Source organism: Alternaria alternata, assembly GCF_001642055.1.
Source record: "Alternaria alternata strain SRC1lrK2f unplaced genomic scaffold CC77scaffold_33, whole genome shotgun sequence".
NCBI classification, from domain to species: domain Eukaryota; kingdom Fungi; phylum Ascomycota; class Dothideomycetes; order Pleosporales; family Pleosporaceae; genus Alternaria; species Alternaria alternata.
In genome coordinates this window covers 124,611-148,454 of record NW_017306222.1, presented here as the reverse complement: position 1 = coordinate 148,454, position 23,844 = coordinate 124,611, and the positions used below count along the sequence as shown (strand labels likewise).

The following is a 23,844-nucleotide window of genomic DNA, read 5'->3' as shown; positions in this document are numbered from 1 at the left end:
GTTATTCGCAGGTTGAAAAGAACACAAAGGGCGCCACGGTTTCGATCCGGCTGAGGCGCTGCGGCACGGGTGTAGCTACGCCGCACTGGTGCTTATTGGGAGTAATAGCCGCCGGGCGGAAGTTCCATGCGCGCCATCGCCAAATCGATGAATGGGGGGTGAGCTGGCAACCGTTAGGCCGGCGGCGGGTGTAGGCGGTGATTCGAGCTGTCATCGCAACTGGAGGAGTGGAGCGAGCCGCGACATGGAGGGAGATCATGTGCAAAGCGCAAAGGACTAAGAAGCGATCCCCATGCGCGTCTAGCGGGTCACGACAAGTTCGGTATGTAGATGCGTTATCGTGGAGCCATGCGGAACACCATGACAATGGCATCGATCTTGTACTCGGTCGGCCATGTGGCAGCGCAACGACAAACTCCACCGTGCAATGCTCAGGAGTGAGGCAATTGAATCTTGTAATCTTGCGACTCGTCCCTAATAAGGCCGAGCGCCCTGTTCGATCACCGCCAAGGGTACGGAACCGTTGCTGCGGTACCCCATACCTGTTCAGAGCGGAGTATCTTCCTTGCACCTTGCACCCGCACCGATGCAAGTCCGTGTCTTTGCTTTCTGGCTGCCCCCTCTTTCTTCTTGATGCAATGCACTGCCGTGGATTTGTACCTCCGTCGTCCCACGCTGCATGTCGGTAGACAGGACAAAGTTCAGTCTGGCCCCGCTGATCGCATCTCATATCAGGCGCATTCCCCTGCTCGCCAGCCCGTCCCTCTCCATAAGTAATCGCTGATCGTCTGCCACTATTTCTCCGCCGACCGCTGGACGCGCAATTACCCCGACCATATCCTCTTTCCACTGCCACTCTGCACACCTGCCTCGTTGCTCGCTGGTCGACGCTCACATCGATATCGTAGCAGTCGCATGCAATCGTCCGTCTGCACCATTCCCTGCCACCATCACCCCTGCCGCCCTACGCCGGAACTCGGATCCTCGCCAACCAAGACGCCCGCCATGTCCGACATCGAGAAGTCGTTCACGTACCTCCAGGACAGCATACCGCAATGGCTTCAGGATATCGCCAGCGTTGAAGAGAAGGTCACGGCCATGCAGAATGACAACACAAAAGTGCCCATGTCACAGTCGCCATTCGGAAAGCGGAGGACAGACTCGACCGCGTCCATACGACCAGCACTAGATGCCATCGCCGAGGACGCAGCGCCTTCGAATGCAACCCCGACAGACCCTGTGGGCAGCCGCAAGCGCAAGTCCCTCTCCGTCTCATCCGGTCGCGTGTCAGGCCCCTCGCGCCATCGCCCTCGCACAATGGTCGTTGTGAGCTACGATGGAGATATGCAGAAGTCTTTCGAGCTGCTGGTGCGCGCAATAGGAACAGGGCGCAATTTGCTGAGGAAGGCCAAGATGGAGGCTCGGATGAACGAGATGGCTACTCAGGCAGAGTCGAGTGAAGAGGACGACGATGTCGACGACGATGATGATGATGAAGAGGTCGATCTATCCAAGATCAATTACCGAGCACGTATGTCATCACTACGCGCGAGGTCAGCAGCTAGGAGAAGCGGGCGGCTCGGTGTGAGCAGCGGAGTAAAGACACCTGCGGCGCTATTCGACACCTCTGATAAGACACTGGAACAAGCCCAAGAGTCGTGTGAAAGGGCAGCGCATCTTACACTACGCGACGGCGACTGCAGGAAAGAGTTGGAAGGAGTACGGAAGAACTTCGAGGCTATGCTAGAGATCGCAAGGGCCGAGGTTGAGAAGTGTAACGCACGCAAGTCACAACATCCACCTGAGCTGCAGGCACACGAGACCTCCGACACATCCATGTCATCCCTGGAACCCGAAACACTACATCGAAAAGACACACCACAAGCCGCACTGCCGTTACCTGAGTTAGGTGTCCAACCGAAGACGACGCTACCACAAGAATCCTCCAGTGCGCCTCAGCCCCTCAAAATCGTCGATATCGAGGTTGATGAAGAGGATGACGATGACGATTTCGTATTGCCGCCTGTCCGACTAACATCGCGACTCAACCGGCGAGACTAAACCTTCATGTCCCATTCATTCGTTACTTTTCCATGCGTTCAAGCGATTCTCGTCTCAGTCACTGCTTTTGGTACGGCGTTCTCATGGTACTAAGTGAGCAAGCGAGCCACTGTTTCTCACGTCATGCTGGGGATGAAAAAGGGGCAAAGGGTATTATATCCACATACATCATCAAGCAATTATTGTGCATCGGCGTCTTATAGCGAGATATTGTTGCTGCTATTGTTCAGCGGAGTCAACCTGACCTGAAGCTCTTTGTGCTTACAGTTGAGAGAGCAGTGTGTATTCGCTGATGTCTTTTGTGGTTTGTTTACATTATATTAATCACCGTCGTCACACGATCGAGGCCTTAAGTCACGTACTTCATTCTCATCTTGCTTGCATTATAGTTATTCGTTTAGCTGCGGGCTGTTCTCTCATTAAGCCGATATTTTTGACCTCGTGGTACATGATCAGTGCTTTCCGTTGTTGTCACTTCCTCGCTCCTGCCCAATGCTAAATGCGCACTTGAGGAAGGAACAAAAACGAAACGCAAGGTGCTCCACTCAATGCAACTGCCTTCTGATGCTTAACGTTTCTGCACGCGCCTGATGCTCTCTACCGCTATACTCACATAAGCTCCACTCACCTTCTTTAACACGGCCCTACTATCGGTGGGCCTGAATGGCTTCTACGTAAGGGAATACAATCACTTCGTTTAAATTTTCTGCCTACTTAGAAGAGGCTCAAATGGCGGGTGGAAATGCTGTGCGAAGCAGCGCTGTAAGTGAATCCTTTGTTTTCTACCTTCACTCTCATTACTAATGCGACGCAGGTGACTGCCCCAGAGAGAGCAAACATCGATGAAGGGCAAAAATATGCTTCGGACTCGCATCAGACTAATGAAAATCTCGAAGACAGCAGAGAATCCTCCGTCGTACCTGACGAGACTGTTGATCGATGTGGATCTAGTGATACTAAGGGCGCAGTCAACATCGAAAAAGTTGTCTTTCGGACCCCAGACGAGAACAGCGGAAATTTCCAAGAGCCCGTCAAGAGACCAGTAAGTCTATTCTCGTTCGACCCGAAGTAGAGATTGACTATGCTTCGCAGCATCTTCCTGAGGTTCCCAAGAAAGACCACGGCGCCAACCTTCCGTCTGATATCGACCTTGAGAACTTTGCCGATTCGAAGAAGTCAGATTTGACTCCACCTACCTCTACCATCTCCGTATCCTCATACGATCTGCGCAACAGAACGCAGAGCAAGCTAGTGTACGATGTCAAGTATCACCCCATGGACGATACCATCCGGCCTTCTCAAGCAGCGAAACGTCGTATAGCCCACAGAGAGGTGTCAATACTCGATTCTGATGATGCGAGTGATGCCTTCACCCTAACTGATACCGCAGCTAGCATTGGAGAGTCGAGCGATACGCGAAGCGAGGATTATGAGGAAGCGCCAATGCAAAGCAAGCAAGCCAAACGACGCAAGCAAACCAAGTTGCGGCCGTTGCCTGCTAAGGGCACAAGACGTTCCACACGTAAGGTCTCAAATCAGAAGACATCGTACAATATGGATATCCACCCTCAAGACAAGTACCTAGTCATATCCAGCGATGATGACGATAAGCAGACTCCAAGCAACAAGCGTAGGGAGATCATTCGTAAGCGTCCCAACGCCGACGATAGTTCTGTACCCGACATTAGAATGGCAAAGAAGCCCAGAGTTTCTTACCAGGATCGATCGCGCCGCACAGACCTTGGTACTTCTGATAGCCTAGACTTCAGTGGTGTGCCCATAATGCATAGTGTGGAGACTGGTGGAGCTACCAAGCACAGTACGTATATGCAGTTACAATATCCTCATGCGAGCTTCAACTGATCGTGTGCAGCCATTGATACTACGACGTTTTCACATTCTTCGCTTGTTAACAGTTTCCCTGACCATTGCATTCGGCGCCGGGAAGGTATGGACGTCTGGCACTATCCTCCCGGAAAGAGATACCTTAACCACGATCGGGATTATTGGCCCACTCTTCCAGATCAGGCGTTTGAGATCTTCCACGAGAAGCTCGAAGATCAGCTAGCACGCGAAGCTATGGAAGTATCACCACCCAATTACGAACATGACAACAAGGAAAACATGAGCAACGCAGGCCTTGAGCCGGGATCTGATGACTACGGTGGCATGTCTATCATGCCGTCTGCGCAGTATCTACAGTCAAGCGATGAGCAGCAGCTGGCAGATCATCGTGCCCTTGTCTCTGAAGCTCTTTGTTCTGACACCGCTCCGCAGTCATATGGGCTGGATGGAAGTCATGGCACCTGCGAAGTACAGAAAGATGGCCCGGTAGAATACATGGATATCCTCATATCTGGTGGACACTTGCCCCCCAGGTCCTGCACATGCTGAAGCACAAGCGGAGACCCAGGATTCGGTACTCGACTCCGACTCTGTAAGCGAAATCTGAGGGTCAGAGTTGTAGGCCTGTCAGCGCGCCACACACCAAGAGGTCGAGTCGGTCGCCTCACATGGTGTTTCTGTCAGCTGTATCGACTTGTTTCTTCAAGGATCAGCTCTAATTGCATTGTCATGCTTGCTGACAGCTGTATCGCTATATAGCTAAATGTACACTTGCAACTACCTTGTGTTCCATTTCTTATCCTCACCATATATACTATGCATTCCATAAGCCATTTCCGGCACACATCATATATGTATGACTGAAGCTTAGCTCACTTCGTGCTCATTGTCTGCAGGCATGGGAGGAGTGTGTAGTTACAAAGTACTGTGTTTTAACGTACAGCGGAGCACTGCACAAAGCCGGCCAGTTTCTTAACGTTTCGTAGTCAAGTTGTGTACATCCAGAATGCGATCTAAGTCTTTGGCAAAGAAGAACGTATAGAGCAGAGAAGACGTCCTCTAGTCAAATCTGGATACATGCTATATCCAGTATAGTTGATCGACCTTGATGGCATCGCCGATACAGTCCAGTATGCAGGACCAGAGAGACTCTCCATATGCCTTCTATGGTCTCGTATAGCGAAACAGATCGCCAACTAAGAAATAATATACGTATGTCTCCGTCTACGTCATGTTAGTACAGCACAAGCCAAAGTTTGTTATGGCGCCCGTTAGATACGAACGCTTGATGCTACTCGCCGATATCACATGCAAACTTGCTGCATTTCCCTGTACCGTCATAGAAGGTTGACAGCGTTCTGTATATGCCGTGTTCCGGTGACGGTGTTAGTGGGCTGTCTACAATGTCAGATCGGAGGTGATGGAATTCAGGCGTTTCAGCCTGTGTTGATCTCTCATTAGTAACATGCTTTTGGCATATAAATGAAATCCTCTCAAAAAGGACGCATGCTCTTACTTCTGCAGTTGCATAGTGCTTATGAGGAATATAATCTGTAATGGACGCCTCAGGTGCGCTGTTGCGGCGCAGCCGTGAAGTATTAGAAGATCTGCATGGAAGGACGACGTTGCAAGCTCAGGAACTACATCATGGGTCACCTTGCAGTGCTGATCGCATGTGGGAGAAATGTCATGCTGCAAATTATCTCCGCTCGTTCGGAGGTTTTCGTATGGCCGATCTCATCCATCCTCGAGCTCGTATGGGTTTTGCTCACCTAAACTCTAATTTTCCATGACGTTCTTCCACAATGAAGATCGTCTTCGGCTTTGAATCACGATTCGATACGTTAGTCTGAACAGTCGTGTCCCGACAGTGTGTACCTCTTGCGTATGTAGGTCAGCCGAGCTCTGTACCAATTCATCATTGCAGTGTTCCAGACACATGATAGAGTCCCTGCATAGTGTACCTGCCCACGAGACTTGTATAAGTGACCTCGAAACTGCAGTACGCCGATACAGAACCAAAGTCCTGTCTACAATACGAAAGCGAAACGCGTCTTCTATATTTGACCGTCCGGGCGAGCCCGGACGCCCGGTTGCCAGGAATAAGCGATGGCGCGCTATTGCCAGCGGAGCGGCCGTCTAGTGTCGTTCTGGGTACGATCTACGCCGCGGTCTAAGCGCAAGGCTGGCTGGAGACGATCTTGGTGTCGGTTATGGTGTTGGTGTTTTTGGGACGGAGGAGAGCGAATCTCGGATACACGGATAGCTTGAAGACGGCTGGCTGCCGCAAGTTCGCAAGATCGTCGTCGGGAGCGCTGGCGCAACTACACCATGATGCGTGCGGACCGCCAGACAACAGTGTTATCGTCTGTCCAACACCGATTATGTGAACTTTGCCACTTCTGCGCATAAATGCAGGTTGTAGCACGTGGGGACGCTTTACTTCCTTTTCGGGCATAGAGGATGTATGGCAACTGTGTTTAGCGAACTGGCTTAAGCCACGGAGGTTGATCTTGTCCCGTCACGACCCCACACCCCATCGTCTCTGACCAAAGGTCGATCAACACCACGATGCCGTACGCCGCCGGTGAAGCTGGTCGGATATCGTCATATCGTATCGTATTGCGCGGAGTTATCTGCGATTTGGGTCTCAACCTCATTCCATGGTACGGACAGTCTCGTGGGACGATGTACTGCACCGCGACGTCGAGCGCGCGAATAGCTTGCTTGAATACGATGGCGCTTGAATAATTTGGCCTAGAAATTGTGGTCTCGAGGAATCTAGTCTGTCGTCCGATGTCATTGTAGGTTTCCATCTCCGCTGTTGCATGGCGGAGCGGCCGTTCTGTCAAGCAGAGTGTCATGCACGTTTCCTGTCGACCGCAGATGTGTTTCCAGTTCATCCTTGCTTCTCCCGCTCTCAGCCAAGTGGTAGCAGCGCAACGTCGCAAAGACCAATGGGAGGCCCTCCTCCTACCACAACCTTGAGCACATCTTTGCTTGGTCTTGCGCTTGCTGTCAGCCTTTTTGCACGCTTGTGCGCCCTGCAGCCATACTAAGCTCATCTGCCGACACGCAAGCTTTCTCATCTGGTTAGAATGGCGTTGCACGCATGGTGCTTCCTGGCAATCTATGACGGCAGGGCTAGACTTATGAGACCCTGCAGACTCAATTTGGAGGAGCTTATGGAAGATTGAGGCTTGTAAGTGGACGTGGAATTGGTGATGGCTACGTGATGTCTCTGTTGTTGTCTATGCCAAATCTCACGTCCTCTGCTACTGAGCGTATAGCATGAAGAGATGCACACCGTTCATCGCGTTGATGACAACACTCACTGTCCCGCGAGCGGCTCAGTGTATTCTGGGCATACATTCTAGTCCCTCGTCTCGCCGATTCGAGCAAGCGTTTCAACTACTCTATTCCCAAAAGGGCTTTGACAGGGATCACACAGCCAGCCCTGCTCCAGCCAGGCACAGCCGCTTCCTCCTGCTACGGCGACTAAGACATCGTACGCCGCACACCGTCACTGTATCTCTGCTCTAGTCTACGATCACAATGGATGACGGCGGGTGTGGAGTGAGGGGCTTAGGCCTAGAAACAGTGGTCAGTCTTCGGCTGGCTACTCCGCCATCAGTCGTCTGATCACATCTAGCGTGCACCACACTGCGTCTGGGAATTGGATATAAGGTGTAGGTCCATTTCCCCAGGATTTCGATATTACAAGCAAGCATCGATCAAGGTTCTACAGCAACTACTGCTACTACTAGTACCTCGAATCTTGTAAACTTATATTGATTGGTCTCCTGACTCACTTCCTTTTTCAGTATATTTATATACTCGTTTACGGGAATATTCACACGGACCTCTCGAGTTCGGTGACTGTTATATACGTCTACATTACTTCCGGTGTCACGCAAGGCTCCTGCCGCCTTCCAATTCATACCTTACCTGGTAGCGCGATAACAAACGGAAAAACGGACGAGGACTTCTCACGCGCACGGAGTTCGCCACCGAGGATTCATTGCACGCCGCTATCATTACCTGATACTGCGAACTTGGGCCTCTCGAGTTCCTTTTCTTAATTACAGGATTACTCGCCGAACGACTGCGATACAACTACTCCACCACTTCACCACTTCTATACATCACCCATATACAAGATGGTCAAGTTCTCCACTCTCGCCCTCGGGCTCCTCGCCATCGCCGGCGAAGTCTGCGCACAGAGTAAAGTAAAGGTCATGCCCTTTGGCGCTTCCATTGTTTCGGTACGTCCTTCGCTTTCTTCACTCAACCCTTACGCCTGCTAACCCTACCAAAGCGATGCTGGCGCGCCAATCTCCAGACTAGTCTTAGAGCTGGTGGTGTTACGAACTTCGACTTCGTTGGTAGTCAGAAGAGCAGTTGCGCTGGTACCGACATCGATCAAGACCACGAAGGCCACCCTGGAAAACAGGCCGCGGAATTCGTAGCAAAGGGTAACCTTACTGTCTGGCTCAACCAAAACCCCCCGGATGTCATTATCATGCTCCTCGGTACCAACGACGTCATCATCGGAAAGAGGTCTGTCGACGACATTCTTGCCTCGTACGACATCTTAATCGGACAAATGCGCAAGAAGAACCCCAATATGCAGATCGTCTTCTCTAACCTACTGCCTCTGGACCCAGCGAAGTGGGCTGCGTCTGCCGTAAAAGGAATCAAGGACCTCAACACTGCCATAGCCACCTACGCGCCGAAGAAGAGCACCACGAAGAGTCCGGTGTACTTTGTAGACAACTTTAGCGGCTTCGATCCAGTCAAGGATGCCGATTCGGACGGCGAGCATCCCAACCTGACTACGGGCGTGCAGAAGATGGCAGCCAAGTTCCTTGACCCTACCAAGACGGCAATAAGGGCAGCAGCTGCATTGAAGGCGAAGAGGGTCAAGAGGGCTGATAGGATGTTGAACTTGTCTGAGTAATAGGATGTTGAACATATCAGAGTAAACAGAGACAGATGTACATAGTAACGAATTCATGATCTTTCATTCTTTTCATAACTGAGCCTGGCTATCTTCAAGTACTTTTTCAAAGCAACAGGCCATTATAATTGCGCCGCCAGACGGATACTACGGCCCGAGGGACGACTACGTGCGTGTGTCGATATGGCGAGCGGAGGTTTTCAGGGCTTTTCCGTAGTGTCAGAGTCGCCCTCAGACGCGTATGTATCCGTCTGCGCGGCGGCTTGCTCCCTGGCGGCCTTTCGCGCGGCCAGAATGCCACGAGATTTCTTACTCCTAACCAGCTTGGCTTCGGCAGCCTCAGCAGCCTTAACGGCAGCGACTTTCTTTGATTGGTCAGTATGATAGTCGATCTAGGAGATAGTCAAATACTTACGGCTGCCTCCGCCACCTTAGCAGAGTGCATTGCAATGGCTACAGCCGCCGCCGAGTCCTTCTCATTACAGACGTAGGTGGTGTCGTATCTAAAGACCGGTGTACAAAGTCAGTACGTCTCTCATGCAGTTCATACGGGGGCATTACTAACGCGCCTCGGCCCATTTGGTGAGGATGTTGTAGTAGTGAATCGCCTTGGTGACTATGTTGCAGTCCAATATGGCTATGGCCATTAGCAAAAGGCATTGCGAAGCCATGCGACATGCTTACAGTGATTGCGAATGTGGTGATTTTTCAACGACCACGGTCAAGGCAGAAATTTTGTATACAGCTCTTTCTTGTGTTAGCGCCATGGTGAAGGGCAGTGTCTCGAGACTGCCCTTCACCTCTAGTGAAAGAGGAGGCATAGCGGCGAGGTTCATTTCAACGGTAAGGAGAAGATTGACGAAGGAGCAAAGGGGACTACGGGGAGAGAAAAATATATACGAGAGTCAGCTCCAAGCATTGGTGGTCGATAAACTCGCCGTGAATGAGGAATACGGAAGATGCAAACGCTCCAAGAGGGGTAGTATGGCAGTGACCAGGCGATATGCAGGGACGCTGGAATGACAGAATCACAACAGAAGGAGCCGGGAGGAAGATATTGAAAATCTAAATCAATGCAGTATGTACGCATGCTATTCCACGTCTGCCAAAACCAACTCTTGGACTCTTATTTGGTGAGAACGATCTTGAGCTTCTTGGGGCTGTGAGTAAACAAGTTGGCATAGGCCTTGGGGGCGGTCTTCCGCTTGTTAGGCTCCTGGACAAAGTACTCGTAGCCCTGCTTGTTAGCAAACTTGATGGCATCCTCCTTGGACTTGAACTGTATCCGGTGGCCGTTCATGAAGTCGGCCGACGACTGCCAGCCCATGAGCGGGTTCTCCCATCGGTGGCCCTTGGGAAGGACGTCCCAGTCCATCAGCCAGTGTGAGGCGTTCCAGTCGCCGGATTGTGTGGCTGTCTTGGTGGGCTTGTAGATGCTGCAAGAAGTCAGTACGGGGGGCGGCGTCGGATGCGGGGGTTGCCGTACCGGACAGTACGCGCCTGGAGGTCGGTGGGAGCGCCGGAGAGGACGGCAGCGGCGACACTCTCACCGGGCTCGCTTCCATCCATGACACGCTTGGGTACGGGGGAGAAGTTGCTGGGGACATATTAGCCATATGCTCCCGTGGTTATTCAAGTCGCGGGTTGACGCACGAGGTCCGGTAGTCGATGGCGACATTGTAGTCTGGCTGGTGCCTCATGCCCTCGGCGGCGGACTCTTCACGGATCTGGGTCGAGTCGCTGTTGAGCTTGACGGCGGGCGCATCCTCAGAGCTCGTCTTGTGGCCGTGGGGAGTGGGCTCGTTGGTCGCATATGTGCGGAACGACGGGGCCATGGCCCTCGTCGCAGAGGGTCGCAGGGCAGGGGCGAGGACGCGCGATGCAATTGACCTCGGTAGGGCAGACATGGTGGTTGTGTCGTCGGGGTGGCGGGCGGGAATCGTGAATGTCGGTCATGTCGACCGGATGAAGCTGGGGTGGTTGCTTGGCGAAGGCGCCGGCATAATCCGTCGTGCAGCTTTCTTCCTCGAACCTCACCACCGACCGCACGCCCTCCATCTCCACTCCATCGTCTTGCCCGCCCTGGTACGTCGCCCGAAGCGACCCACTACGCGGAGAGCGTGCAATTGATGCTGACTGAGCGGTAGCCGTCAAGATGAGCTTCATGCAAAAGCGCGGTCTCTCGACCCTCATCCCCCCCAAGGTACGCCCTTCTATGCACCCCTCCAATCGCCCACGGAACTGACCATCCTCCCCAGATTGCTTCTCCCAATGTAAGAGCCTTCCAAACCATCGCCTAGGACGCCCTGGAACCCCCGCAATTGCATTCGCGCAACCGCCGGTCCACCACAAACGCACGCATTCACGACCGCAACTCCCCAATGGCAGACTCAATCGCAATCCCAGAACTCTCACCGTGGCGATTTTGGATCTGGGCTGATTTGCAAAATAGGCTATCGGCTCCTCCCCCAATGCTGTCCGCATGCAGAAGGTCGTGAGCTTCTACGAGAAGCTGCCCCGTGGCCCAGCTCCCGAGCCCGAGGCCAAGGGTCTTCTCGGACGCTACCAGAAGAAGTACATGGGCAAGAACCCATCAGGAAGGCGTGAGTACACCCGGCCGGAGAGGGAATGACAAGAGCATTGTCCTTGAACATGCGACATGCGCGTGAGAACACCAGACTGACCCTGTACAGCTCTCGTCCACGTCATTGGCTTCCTGATTGCGCTCGGCTACGCACAGAACTACTACTTCCATCTCCGTAAGTCGAATAAGATGCGCTGATGAGATGATGTGACTCACCACCTGCAGGCCACCACAAGAACAACGAGCACTAAGCGGGTCCTCTGGATGCGCTGTGTCGCCACGAGCGAATGGACAAGATGTGTATATGTAAAGTGTAGTTGGTGAATCAAGTCTCTAGCCAAGACCGTCTCTTCTCCTATCGTGCAAATGACTGTTTCCTTCTGTTTCAACATATCCACGTGTGCAGTGGTGGAGCCTCGTACACCTCTCGCTACGCCGACATGGTCATCTCGAACGGGGGAAAAGTGGTGTATGATCTGCGATGCTATGGAATATGTAACAGGGCTTGTTGCAACACCTTCAACCTGATGGACGTTGAAGCACCGCACGTGCATGCCATGAGCATGTGTCGTCAGCTTCCCGAACCTAGACGTGCATCGCCGCCAGAATTCTCTCGACTCATGAGTCCGCTCCCCATGTGTGATGCAAAGGTGCCGCGGCAGCAGTATGAGATATAGGTTCCACAGCACGCAGACTCTATATATACAAGGCCCCAGCCCGTGCCAAGACTTGCGCCTCTCACCATCGTGGCTACTCAAGCTACCCGCCTTAACCTCCTATAAACCCCATCCACACCCGCGATCCGCCCCACCACGAAAGGGCCCTTTGTACCCAGTCACCCCTCCCGAGCGCGACTCCACGCCGTTCGGTGAATCAGCGCGACTCAGCACGTGTCCGCGACTGCCTCCAGCCCGCGCATCCTCCAGCGAAACACTCCGAAACCTCCGCACTCGCCGCGTCACCTCAGCAACTTGCAGAACGCAACTCTGCGGAAGCGCCGACTTGACATCCGTGGCGACTTGTAGCATCTGACATTAGGTGATTATCCCCAACTTTTCTTTAGCCCTCATGTCGCATGTCGACGATGTCGGGCGTCCGGCCGGGCTCGACTCGCAGCAGTCGACGCCGCTTACGCCAACGTCTTTCTTTGGATCAGATCAAGGACAGCTTTCTGACATTGGGTCTTGCGCTACTTCAGTTCCGGAAACTGTTATGGCAGAGCAGGTTGCCAACGATGTGGTAAAGGAAGCACAGTCGGTGGGTCGTTCTGCGCCCATCGACGACTCTGCGTCAACTACCAACACCCCCGCCGTTAACGGCGAACCGCCCTCGGGCACAGCGACTACCAAAACGACCACATCAGAAGCGTCTTCTACCAAACCCATTTTGAATGGCGCAGATGCACCCTCGGCTGATAGTGCACACGTGTCAGACAAGACCCAGGGACATGCGGCAGCTGTGAGTAGAGATTATGCCGAGTTTCGACGCGGCCCTAACAGTAGCAGGGCGAGAGCAAGCAGCCAGATGCATCACGGCAAGAGTCCAGACAGCCCCACCTCAACGGCCTATCCAGTGAACATCTGGCAGCCGAGTCGCAGGCTGTGGCAGACGCGAGTGGTGGCTCAGATACCGACATTAGCCGTCCTGGAAGCGTAGACCAGTCGAAGCGGGATGGGACTCATGTGCGGACCAACTCGACCGCGAAGAAGCAACCGTTCAAGTCAGTATCCGTAACCAAAAGCTTTCTAGCCAAGACAGTCCCCTCAACACCTGCTGCGCGACCTGGCGAGAAGGCAGCCCCAGCAGCCCCGCCCAAGACGTCAGTCCTCACCGCGAAGCCTCGCCTCGTAGCCAAATCTGGTGCTGGCAACACCCCGCGTGCGTTGGGACAGACCAATGGTGCAGGCGCAGGTCCAGATGCGAGCAAGGTTTGGAATAAGAACCAGCCGGTCCCAGCTCCCCCGCCCAAGACGTATACGGACGACGAACTCAAGCAACAGTACGGCATTCATCTTGCAACACGCTTACAGGCCGACGAAGGGGGCAAAGAGGCCAAGTGGGCTGACATTGACGACGATGAGGAAGACTGGACCCCGGAAGCAGTGCAGTGGATGGATGGAACCAAGTCCTCAGTTGCAGTGCCACAAGAGACGCAGCCACCACCTGCTGAGGAACCAAAGGCTATACTCAAGCCAGAGACGCCTGCCGAGACACCCAAGCCCACTACATCACCAGCGCCTACTACGAACACGCCCAAACCAAGCGTCACCGGCGGTACCAAAACTATCCTGAAGCCCGGCGCACACGCGCAGCCGACTACTGGAAAATCAAGTCTCGTCCTGAAGGGACAGCCGGAAAGACCAACCCTGGTGGCCAAGCCATCAGCCACAGAGAAGAAGTCACCATGGGCGCCCTTGCCTCCAGTCGAGAAAGTATCGCCGATTCAGGTCAACCCTCCAGTACAGCAAGCACCTCCGCAGCGCTACTCGCAACGAGACTCTTATGGCTACGATTCCATGCCCCCACCCGCGAAGGAAATTGCCCCCGATGACTTCAACCGCAACTGGCGCAACGAAAGTGGCAGTCGGGACAATCGAGACGGCCGGGAGCTGTACAATTCACAGAGTGGTCGCTATGAGCCTGTACATAATGATATGAGGCGGAGTTCGGGACGTGATAGTGGTAGCTACCGACAACAGCCGTCTGCCGTGCTGCAGAGGCCGTCTCACGATAGTGGTCCAGCAGAGCCGTCAGCAGCGTTCCAGACATCAAGAGCAAGCGCAGATGGACCTACTTGGGGCAGGAGGAGGAACTCGTCCAACGTCAGTGGAACAATGCCGAGGCGCATGTCAATGGACCCAAGAGGAACAGATATGCCTACTGGCCCTATGAGCACAGAACGACGTGAATCACACTCGATCAACGGCTTCGACCCGTCTTCTTCGGACCCTGCAACTTCCAGACACTCTCCCTTCCAGCAAATGAGGTCCCCAAACGTTGCCCAAGCTCACCCGGCTTCTCCCTACGGATCAGTAACTTCACCAGCTGTCCAAGATGCACCAGCGCCTGTTCCAGCACCGCCAGCAGAAAACCCTGTCGAGGTACAGAAACGCCTCATGGCCGAGAAGATCGAGCGTGCTCGTCTCAAGAAGCAGCAAGATCGTGAAGCCGAGCAACGTGCAGAGGCAGAGAGGAAAGAGCGACTTGCCAAGAAGCTGGCCGCTATGGGACCGCCTGAGTCGAAGACTAAGAACAAGGACCAGTCACCTACACGCCCAGAGCAGTCCCCGCAGAAAGGCAAGGCTGCTCCTGCTCCCGTGCAATCACCGCCAAAGCCACCTGTCCCGACTGCCGATGGTGAGGTCACACAGTATGGTATGATGAAGGTCCACCAGCCTCACCCTGTGAAGAAGTCGCCTCAGACCGAGCATGCCCAGGTTTCTGGGCCGGCATCCCACGCAGCAAATTCCTCGCCGGCGGCTGCACCGTCGTCACTCGATCAGCAATCGGCACAGCCGTTTGACTCCTTCACGCGTGACAACGAAAAGTCCAGGCTAGCAACTGAACAATCTCAGACGATCGCTCACCAATCGGACGGCGCTATCCCTTCTGGGCCTAGGCCACAGGCACCTCCAGCATGGTCGCAGGCGTCTTCCACAGCGCCTCAACCTAGACCTTGGACTTCGCAGGTTTGGGGTCCCCCGAAAACGCAAGATCGAGCTCTTGGTAACGGTACCTTCGACGCTGATTACCGAGGTCAGTCCCGCTCTGGTGCCCAGCAGCAACTTCCTGTCCAGCCACCTGCCTCGACAGTTCCCATTGGCACAAGCTTGGCCCCTCAGGCTCTACCGGCACAGCCAGGAAGGCAGATGCCTCCGTCGCAACAGATGTACTCTCAGCGACCATCGCGTGCACAACAGCAGCAACAGGCAGCAGCGGCTAGAGCGGCTAGACCTTCTAGGACCATTGCTGGCGGTGGTTGGGATACATTTGGAGACCTTATCGAACGCGATGATGCCGAACTTGCGGCAAAGAACCACCAGGATCGAGAGCGCCATGGTGACTTCCGCCCAGAACTTCGAGAGACATACAAGGACCAGCGGGGTCAAGCACAGGTAACGCTGCATGACAAAGTCGCTGCCGACATGACTCTTGCCGAGGCGTTGAAAAAGGACGACACCACAAAGCCTGTGATTGACGGCTCGTCGCCTCAGCAAGGTTTAGGTCAAGGTTCTCTACAGCAGGCTACTGGCCCTCGTGCATCTCGCTTCTTCCCTCGCCCGACTGAGATCTCGACCGAGGCGACACCGTCATCATCAACGTTTGCATCAAGTAAGGCTGATTCTCCTCCACCGCCTCCGGAGACAGAGACACACCCTGTTTTCGGCAGCGAAGCCGGCCACCCGTTGGTAAGGCTCCCGAAGCCGTCGCCTGTTGTACGACTCCCTCCGTCGGCGTCAGGTAGCGGACCGGCTGCTGCTTCCCATGTGAACTTGCCCTCGCGTGGCCAGGCTTTAGGTGCCAGACCTCTTGCAATGAACCCGGAATGGCAAGCTCGGTTTAACAAACTCCTTGACAAGCCAGGCTCCAACCGTCCCGCAACCCTTCCGGGAACATCACCAATGCTGCCTGTCGCTGTCCCACAGCAAGGTGCAGTCGCCCCGGCTGCCTTGTCAAAGGCTTCTCTTGACGTCAGAGCAGGTACTGGTCCTGCCACTGTGTCCTTGCCTAGTATGTCCCAGACGAAGACCTTTGCAGATGATCGTGGAAAGGACGTGGTCACCCGCAACGGCGCTGAGGCACTATTCGAAGATAGAGAATTCGGCTCGCTGCCTACAGTCAAGTTGTCCAAGGTCCCTCATCTCGCTGCCAACCAACCACCCAAGGCCGCGCCTAGAGACGAGCAGCAACCAAGGTACAAGAAGTTCGAAAACCCTTTCACGATCCGTCGACTAGAGGCTTTCGACATCGAGAAGACTGCACAAAACAAGACAAAGTTTGATGTCGTTGTGCGCCTTGTTAACATGCGCGAGCCGGTGATCAAGTCGGTACAAAGGAAACACTATGGCCCTAAACTCACCCGCCAGCCTAAGCTCAAAACGACTGGTCCTCCAAGCACCACTTCTGCCAACAGTACGAAGGATCGCCCGCGCAAGCCGTCGCAACAGAGTCAGGCAGACCGCTCTTATAACAACAGCAACAACACTACTTCCCGTCCGTCTGCACCCAAGACTTGGTCCACGAGCAACAACAACGCTCCTCGCTCGTCCCCAGCCCACACAGCTACGACTTGGGCTAAGGTTGCGACAGCCTAAGTGTCTTCTATAGTTGCTTCGGCTAGCTCCAACAATTACTACACGGCATGATCAAGGCGTGATGTTCAGTGTTCGGCGTTACAAACAATTTCAGTTGCGGGATCTGCTCTACGACAATCAAGAGTTGACGTTGGAGCATTGTCGGATAACTCTATGAAGTGTTTCACTTGGTCACTACATGTACTGTTCTCATCACAGCACACCATTTCACCCTTTTCCCCCTCAACAGCAGTATATATCGCGACATCTTGTACCACAACGATTTGAGTGGACCACAAGGTCGCTTTTCTTGGGAGGCAGTGTACTCCCGGCCTTTTCTTTCACTGGACTCTTAGTCCTTTCTTCTTGTCTTGGGTGTGACATCACTTTCGGGTCTGCATGTTTTTTCTCAGACCTTCGTTCATCTCCTTTTGCCATGACCGGCGTCAGGACGCGAATATGGGTATTGATAACTACGACGGGATATGACCTCGTGGATGCGGAATTGGAACGATGATAGAGGATTCGTGTACTGCTAATAATATTTTGAAAACTTCATGCTATTGTCACATATGGATCTTGTAACGATGAATCGGTTTATTGTTGCTCATGACCTGGAGCTAAGCATCTAATTGTCTGACAGGGAAGTTTACTGCCTCCAAGTTGGTATCTTCAACCTGCTTTCCGCTCGCTGCGGTGATGAGACCATCCAACCAATCCTGATGTCCCAACAACATCTTGTTCGGCTTCTTTACCTTCCACTCCTTGAACACTTGTCCAATTTGACTCTCCTGCGTCAAGATTCTCACTCTCTGTCCCTCCAGGTCCTCCACAACCCACGCATGATAGATTTCCAGCCCATCCGATGTCTTGGAGCTCCATGCCAACCTTCCAGCACGCCCATTACTCTCTGGAGGCTCCGACTCCTGGACCGTGCAAGTCAGCGGTGGGAAACCGAAAGTACTGAATTTGAAAACGTCATCTTTGTGCAGGAAGGTGCTGTCCGATGACGGAGGCGTTATCTGAGCGCAGTTCTTGTAGTAAGATTTCCATCTCGAGATGTTGGCTAACAGGGCCCAGATTTGGGTGCTGGTTAGATCTTTCGCGATGCGTTCGTTTGAGACAAAGTTGTCTGTCGTGCCAGGGAGGAATTGCTCCGGCCAGTTGATCGCTGACTGGGTCGCCATGTTGATGGATGAGTCTGTGATTGGGTATGGGCTCTTGTCTTTTTTGTAGATATGGGTGTAGAGCGGATATGCAGGTGCTTGGTCGTTCAAGTAGCAATGGATATCGTTGACGCTAACATGTGGCGCTTACACATCATCATACCTGGGAAAGACTACTCCCGGGTGGATCTACAGAATACAATAGTCTGCACTGTTACACCGTAAAGTAAAGAATGATTGGTAATCTTTTGCACCTTGCTCCAATGCTTGAGAAGGCGATGGTGGCTAAACGTTTCTTGTGGTGATCGACTTGTCGACGTCATCATGAAAGCTCGATTCCGATGTGAGTGATTACACCCTGGACAGACTAACCGGATAGTAGAGAAGTAAAGAACACCAAATACTGACAAAAGTAGAAAATATGAGATCTTCCAGAAGTGACTACTAACGATGCTGTACGTTCTTTCGGGCAAAGCATCACCCACCCGAAGCCCGGTGACGCCTCAGGGAGTATTGTTAACCAGGATCGCGTTGTTGAGATGAAAACTTGTAACAGCCACAATAAGCTCATCCTCTGGACCACTCATCTGCAATACGTTGGCCTCTATTAATTTTGAGCACATCTCATCCAATCGGCAATTCCTGCGGTTTCCATGGATCCCCGCAGGACAAAGAACAACAGCAGCCTTCCTGACGACGTATTTCTCAACAATGACATCGCCGGCAAATTTTTGGTCATCTTTTGCGCTGTACTTGTGTAAAGTTGTTAATACTGCCTGGAGGTACTTGGCTTGTCTGATCCAATCCGGCAGTCCCTCCAACATGAAATAATCCGCTTCTGCTTCTACCCGACAGTAGAGCGCATAGTCAAAGCCGTCTTTCTTATTCCAGTAGAGAGGAAATCTCGAGGGCCGGCGCATGAAGTTTAGGATATGCTCGAAGGTATCGGCATCCGCGTCGACGTAATAGGAGTCGTCGGCCTGCAAGTCTGCACAGTCTTCCCATCGTGTGAGTAGACTTTCAAAGTAAGGCGAGACTGAAAGAACGGATTTTGAAGTGCGAAATTTGCGACCGGAGACATCGAGGATGATGTGATTGTCCGCCATGACAAGAAGAAGTGGATGTAGCTTGTCTGTTGATAGAGAATTTGTAGAAGGCGGGGTATCAACTTGTGTGCAACACGACATGCACAAGATCCTGTCCTCATATTGAGTCCTCGCGTAACATTCTGTTTAGATCCACGAGTGCGCGGGCGGAGCCCAAAGCCACATTTCACATCGCGCTTTCAGTTGCAACTTACAGTCAGAGGAAATTGGCTGCTTCGGGGAGACTCCCGCTTCTTCAAAGTATCTTTAGAAGGCATTGGTCACATTGTATATAGTCAACTTAAGTAACGCCACCAGTCGCAGGCTATGCGCAATCTAAGTCTGTATCGATATCTGCACTACCTCTTAGTACACATGCACGCACTACATCCGGTTCACTTCGGTATAATCCCTAGCATTTCCACGTCCACTCATCGTCTTCTTTCCAACATTTCCTATCATATATCGATGTATGCGATCCCCAGACAAGTCTTGGAAATGTCGGTGCGTAATCGTTGCTCACAGGTTGTTGATGTGGCGGAGTGTATTGGCAATGGCACGCTGCGTCCATACACTGCGATGACTGGACTCGAGTTTCTCCCACAAGGGGTACGAACTGTGTTTCTAGGAATTGCATATCATGATCCGGTGGCTGTTGATATGGCTGAACATGGTTCCACGATACTGGCTTTGTCGGCAGCGAATAGCCCGTCTCATGATTCGGAATCCACTGGGTAAACCTCTCACACTCGCAAGCAGGGTAGCTCATGTCGTTGTCAGTCACAAAAGAAAGACCGAGCCCTGGGTTTTGATGAAGGAACTGGTCGAAAGGTTGACTCATGTGAGGGTTTGAGGGAACCGCAAGGAATTCTTCGTACGGATCATGACGATGGGTGTTTGAGCTAGGTCGGTCGACTACATAGGCTGAGAAGGTACTTTGCGACAAGGATGGCGCCATGTTGGACCGAAATTGAGTTGTATTGACCGGCCGCTCTCCGTTGATGGGGAGTAATTTCTCTATGAGACGGGCACCCCGCTCTGGAACCAAGTCCATTTTACTGCGCATTGGATCGATGTTATTTCCATCATAGCCTGGTCTCAAGGCTTCCGAAGTGCTCACAAGAGTTGCGAAGTCGACTAGAAAATCGAGGGCGTTCATATTGCTGGTTGATCAAGAAGAGATATTCGGGCGAACAGGGAAGAATGAGTGAGAGTTCAGATAGAGGACTTCCTAGCGCATCCTGACGGTGATTGTCTATACCAGTAAGTTGTCACACTCATGGTACTCGCACCAAACGGGTGTAGCATAACGTCGCCTCGTTGTACCCGTGGAGATGCAGCCTATCAGGAGTGAGCTTCGTGTCTGAAAAGCTCTCGTGATGCGATGTGATGATTCAAACGTAGTTTGATGCAAGAGGAGATGTGGCTTGCCCATGAACGTACACAAGCTGCCTTTCTTCTTGGAGGGCATTGCCCTCTAGTTCTGTCGATGCACTTGTGACAAGAATGCTACCATTGCACAACAGCTTCACAGAGCCATTAGCAGAGCTATAGGATAGCCTTGACTTGATCGAAAAGGCGAGGTCCTTGTTTGCTTGAGCGTAGCTCGTTACGAGATGCTGGGCGTGTTCCATTAGCGAGCGGTGCCCTACTTTTGCACAACGGCGCCGGTTCGCGTCGTCTCTAACCAACAAATGTATGGGTTAGTGTGGTAAGACTGCCTGTCTTATGTTCAAAGAGCGGAATCCGAGATGCGATGCGGCTCGATCGTGACAAATGCATGCGCTGGGGTCAGGAAGCAGCTGGCAGGTTGTCTCTCAAGAGACTGCCAATGCGTTATTAATGCGTTTTTCATTTGAGAAATGACGGCAAACGTTGGCGTGCAGTCAGTATGTAGATGCAAGGCGCGGTGTTGTCTGTGGGAGACTTGGGTCATCGCCGTCGACTGTGCCGGGCGTGAGCCTGTCGCTAGCGCGGGGACTTGTTAACGATCAACCTTGGAACCCACTCATTCATCCACATCGAGTAATGCGCGTAGCGCGACGCGTTCAATGTGTCGCTTCGAGCTCTTGAGCTTGCTTATTGTGTTTTTCGAGCGACTGGCGGCACGGAAGAAGCAGTTCCGCGCATCCAGCGATCTATCAGCGCCACGACCATGCTCCACGAAATCCTCCTCTCGCTCTCCGGGCACCCGTCTGCGCTCTTCGATGCCCCGGACCACGTGACAGCAACCGCACATCGTCTACTCTCTCCGCCCGAAGCAGAGTTGCTGTCTTCCATCGGCCATCTGTCGCGTCTGCATCGAAGTACACGCGATCATGTCGCCAGAATTGCCGCGTCTCACCCTTCAGTCATCTGTAGGGCAGTTGCTACTTCGATTACTTCTTACCACCTCGAACGGTTCCAACGCAAAGTGCTGGAAGTCGAGAGTCGTATTCTGAAACAAGATGCTTCTATCGTGGGCGCGTACAACATCGTACCTTTAGCTGGGGTCGTGAGTGAGTTCTCCGAATGGACTAGAGTCATGGAATGGCTGCGGGACATCAGCAACTACATGTTACCATCGGATGTTCCTGCAAAGTTCGAGAAGATGATCGGACAGGCTGCCTCTGGAGCTGCTGTCATCGATAAGCTGCGGAGTGAAGCCCAAACAGGCTACCCGGATATCGAAGAGGCCGCTCGAGGTTTGAGCAAGGTTGCAGAGACATCGTGGCTGCGACAGCTATCCACCTGGTTGCTATATGGCCGACTCCCATCGTTTGGCCGCTCGGACTTCTTTATTCAGCAAGACGACGAAGACGCGGACGAGCAAACTTTTGTTCTACAGAACAAGCTACTACCCAAATTTGTCACAAGGCAGACGGCTCTTTCTATTCTCTTTGTTGGTAAATCGCTCAACCAGATTCGCTCGTTGCCGTCGGCTGTGAAGGTGTTGGACGCATCGAACTCAGTTTCAGAGCTTGATCTGTTGCCCAAGCATGTTCAACAACTCTCTCGAGTGAGCGCACCAGTATCAACAGCCATGCTTTCCGAGGCAATTGCGAACATCCGTCTCTCACTATCTCGAAACCTTCTGCAGCATCTTTTACCGCGCGAGAGAATTGTCGAGACACTGACGGTGCTACATCAGTTCTTTCTGATCGGAAGAGGAGAGTTTGCCTTGACACTGATCGCAGAGGCAGATGGCAAGATCTCGTCCCGGCACAAAGGCTCACAAATCAACAAGCCTGGCCAATCCGTCAGGGGCGTCATCATCAAAGAAGCGGAGATCAATCAGGTCCTCGCACGTTCGTTCTCTATTCTCTCAACCCTATCTAGCGAAGACGAACACACGGACGACATTCTGGATGTCGCAACTCAACTCTTACATCTCAGCACCAGCAACACGTCTAACAACCGTCCGGGGACACCAGGGCGCGCCAAGGATGCGGACTCGATGCTTCCACAGCTTGCCAACATGTCCTTTGACGACCTACTGCTATCAGTACCAACGTCTTTGACGATGGACATACGCTCACCTCTTGACCTGTTCATAACGAAGGCAGATCTTGATGTTTATTCATCCATCAATGCTTCCCTACTTGCTGTCCGAAGAGCCCATCTACATCTAGCTGAGCTTTGGCGATACAGCTCGATACGAAGGGATCATCCTTGCCCGCCCGGGTATCAATACAGCAACTCCCCGCACGGTAAAGCAATGCTCAAGCGACGTCGACAACGCACTACGAAGCGAGCACAGGACATGCGGAAGATCTGGGCGACCTGCGCAGCCGCTATCTTTTTCTTTGCAGAGAGCGAAGCTTACTTTCACGGAGCAGTCATACAGCAAACCTTTAGCCATTTTATCGCATGGGTCACTGTTCCCCAAGGATCTTCGTCAACGGAAACAGTAACAGCAGCCTTCGACCGTACAAACACAATTAGCTTCCGCGAGTCCGTGACAGAAGGGGATCTACAGAAGCAGCATGATCCAGAAGCGCTAGCTTCAGCACATCGCCGCTTTCTGTCTTCGGTCGCATACTCTCTTCTCCTTACTGACCAGCCATTCACAAAGGCGCTGCGTACACTATGCACCCACGTCGACGAGCTAGTGGCATACATCACACGTCTCACAAAGATACAGCAAAATCTGGATCTCGAAGAAGATGAAGGCATAGAAGATTACTCGCAGAATTACAAGAAAGAAGAGAGTGAGGTCAGTCTGGAGATGGATCGTGCGAGGAGAAGGCTGGACAGCGATCTTAAAGCACTTGTAGAGCGGCTGCGTGAGATTGACAGTGAGAGGATCGGAGCTTCTGCGCCAGGTACAGAAACTGGAGCGGCGATGGAGGAAGGAGCCTACGAACCGTTGAGAGTAGGTGGTATTGATCGTCTTCTGATGAAGCTGGACTGGAGCGGCGAAGACGAAGAAGAAGAGCATGAGGACTTGATATGATGTTTTACACACGAGTCCTCTCCTGCTGTTAGGATATCCAAGGCTAAATTTCCGTGGTCTTGGCTCGCTTTTGGTGTTTTTTTATACCTACATGATGGTAGAGGAAGTTGCACCTCACGTTCTGTTGCGATGCAGCAGTACAGAGCGGACCTTCTCCAGACTTCTACCAGCCTACTTCCACCGCCCCATCATCACGTTAATTCACCACACCAATTTACTGCCTTATCAGTATTACTCTGTCGCATCAATACTTCGTGAGTTCTCATGATGAAGCTCGCAGTCCTACTGCTGACAGGACCAGACCTCTCGCTCGAACCGCAAGTTCCTTCGAACTCACCATCATATAGTACATAACCCGACGTGCTCGCTCTGCCAGTATGAGGGATTCGATAAAATGCTTTCTTCATGACGAGG

General features: G+C 52.7%; 11 protein-coding genes across 11 annotated transcripts; 7 read left to right on the top strand and 4 right to left on the bottom strand.

The window, feature by feature from the left end:
• Window positions 1-1,005: 1,005 nt before the first annotated feature.
• On the top strand, window positions 1,006-2,061 carry CC77DRAFT_1014113 (hypothetical protein; the record flags this gene model as incomplete). The annotated part of the gene is made up of 1 exon (XM_018523877.1): window positions 1,006-2,061. One exon carries the CDS (start codon window positions 1,006-1,008, stop codon window positions 2,059-2,061), a length of 1,056 nt encoding a protein of 351 aa, XP_018379721.1.
• Window positions 2,062-3,065: 1,004 nt separating this feature from the next.
• CC77DRAFT_1044803 (hypothetical protein) lies at window positions 3,066-4,677 on the top strand. Its single transcript, XM_018527372.1, has 2 exons — window positions 3,066-3,880; window positions 3,935-4,677. The coding sequence occupies exons 1-2, from the start codon at window positions 3,337-3,339 to the stop codon at window positions 4,453-4,455; spliced, it is 1,065 nt and encodes a 354-aa protein (XP_018379720.1). The 5' UTR covers window positions 3,066-3,336; the 3' UTR covers window positions 4,456-4,677.
• Window positions 4,678-7,100: 2,423 nt separating this feature from the next.
• On the top strand, window positions 7,101-7,545 carry CC77DRAFT_569276 (hypothetical protein). The gene has a single exon (XM_018532253.1). It carries the CDS (start codon window positions 7,198-7,200, stop codon window positions 7,447-7,449), a length of 252 nt encoding a protein of 83 aa, XP_018379719.1. The 5' UTR covers window positions 7,101-7,197; the 3' UTR covers window positions 7,450-7,545.
• Window positions 7,546-7,640: 95 nt separating this feature from the next.
• Window positions 7,641-8,866, top strand: CC77DRAFT_1044802 (cellulose-binding protein; the record flags this gene model as incomplete). The annotated part of the gene is made up of 2 exons (XM_018527371.1): window positions 7,641-8,171; window positions 8,225-8,866. The coding sequence occupies exons 1-2, from the start codon at window positions 8,067-8,069 to the stop codon at window positions 8,864-8,866; spliced, it is 747 nt and encodes a 248-aa protein (XP_018379718.1). The 5' UTR covers window positions 7,641-8,066.
• Window positions 8,867-9,554: 688 nt separating this feature from the next.
• CC77DRAFT_1082880 (hypothetical protein) lies at window positions 9,555-10,782 on the bottom strand. The gene is made up of 3 exons (XM_018529373.1): window positions 10,520-10,782; window positions 10,353-10,463; window positions 9,555-10,302 (listed from the first exon to the last, which is right to left on the bottom strand). The coding sequence occupies exons 1-3, from the start codon at window positions 10,771-10,773 to the stop codon at window positions 9,993-9,995; spliced, it is 675 nt and encodes a 224-aa protein (XP_018379717.1). The 5' UTR covers window positions 10,774-10,782; the 3' UTR covers window positions 9,555-9,992.
• Window positions 10,783-10,908: 126 nt separating this feature from the next.
• On the top strand, window positions 10,909-11,967 carry CC77DRAFT_1044800 (hypothetical protein). The gene is made up of 6 exons (XM_018527370.1): window positions 10,909-10,951; window positions 11,014-11,069; window positions 11,125-11,139; window positions 11,319-11,469; window positions 11,560-11,625; window positions 11,676-11,967. Exons 2-6 carry the CDS (start codon window positions 11,022-11,024, stop codon window positions 11,699-11,701), a joined length of 306 nt encoding a protein of 101 aa, XP_018379716.1. The 5' UTR covers window positions 10,909-10,951; window positions 11,014-11,021; the 3' UTR covers window positions 11,702-11,967.
• Window positions 11,968-12,518: 551 nt separating this feature from the next.
• On the top strand, window positions 12,519-16,876 carry CC77DRAFT_1082862 (hypothetical protein; the record flags this gene model as incomplete). Its single annotated transcript, XM_018529372.1, has 2 exons — window positions 12,519-12,908; window positions 12,956-16,876. 2 exons carry the CDS (start codon window positions 12,519-12,521, stop codon window positions 16,763-16,765), a joined length of 4,200 nt encoding a protein of 1,399 aa, XP_018379715.1. The 3' UTR covers window positions 16,766-16,876.
• A 369-nt stretch (window positions 16,877-17,245) lies between these two features.
• CC77DRAFT_569514 (hypothetical protein) lies at window positions 17,246-18,172 on the bottom strand. Its single transcript, XM_018532254.1, has one exon. It carries the CDS (start codon window positions 17,929-17,931, stop codon window positions 17,365-17,367), a length of 567 nt encoding a protein of 188 aa, XP_018379714.1. The 5' UTR covers window positions 17,932-18,172; the 3' UTR covers window positions 17,246-17,364.
• A 241-nt stretch (window positions 18,173-18,413) lies between these two features.
• CC77DRAFT_1067106 (hypothetical protein) lies at window positions 18,414-19,016 on the bottom strand (the record flags this gene model as incomplete). Its single annotated transcript, XM_018528956.1, has 1 exon — window positions 18,414-19,016. One exon carries the CDS (start codon window positions 19,014-19,016, stop codon window positions 18,414-18,416), a length of 603 nt encoding a protein of 200 aa, XP_018379713.1.
• A 236-nt stretch (window positions 19,017-19,252) lies between these two features.
• CC77DRAFT_569902 (hypothetical protein) lies at window positions 19,253-20,491 on the bottom strand. Its single transcript, XM_018532256.1, has 2 exons — window positions 20,439-20,491; window positions 19,253-20,336 (listed from the first exon to the last, which is right to left on the bottom strand). Exon 2 carries the CDS (start codon window positions 20,152-20,154, stop codon window positions 19,408-19,410), a length of 747 nt encoding a protein of 248 aa, XP_018379712.1. The 5' UTR covers window positions 20,155-20,336; window positions 20,439-20,491; the 3' UTR covers window positions 19,253-19,407.
• Window positions 20,492-20,954: 463 nt separating this feature from the next.
• CC77DRAFT_569832 (hypothetical protein) lies at window positions 20,955-23,707 on the top strand. The gene has a single exon (XM_018532255.1). The coding sequence runs from the start codon at window positions 21,151-21,153 to the stop codon at window positions 23,428-23,430; it is 2,280 nt and encodes a 759-aa protein (XP_018379711.1). The 5' UTR covers window positions 20,955-21,150; the 3' UTR covers window positions 23,431-23,707.
• Window positions 23,708-23,844: the final 137 nt, after the last annotated feature.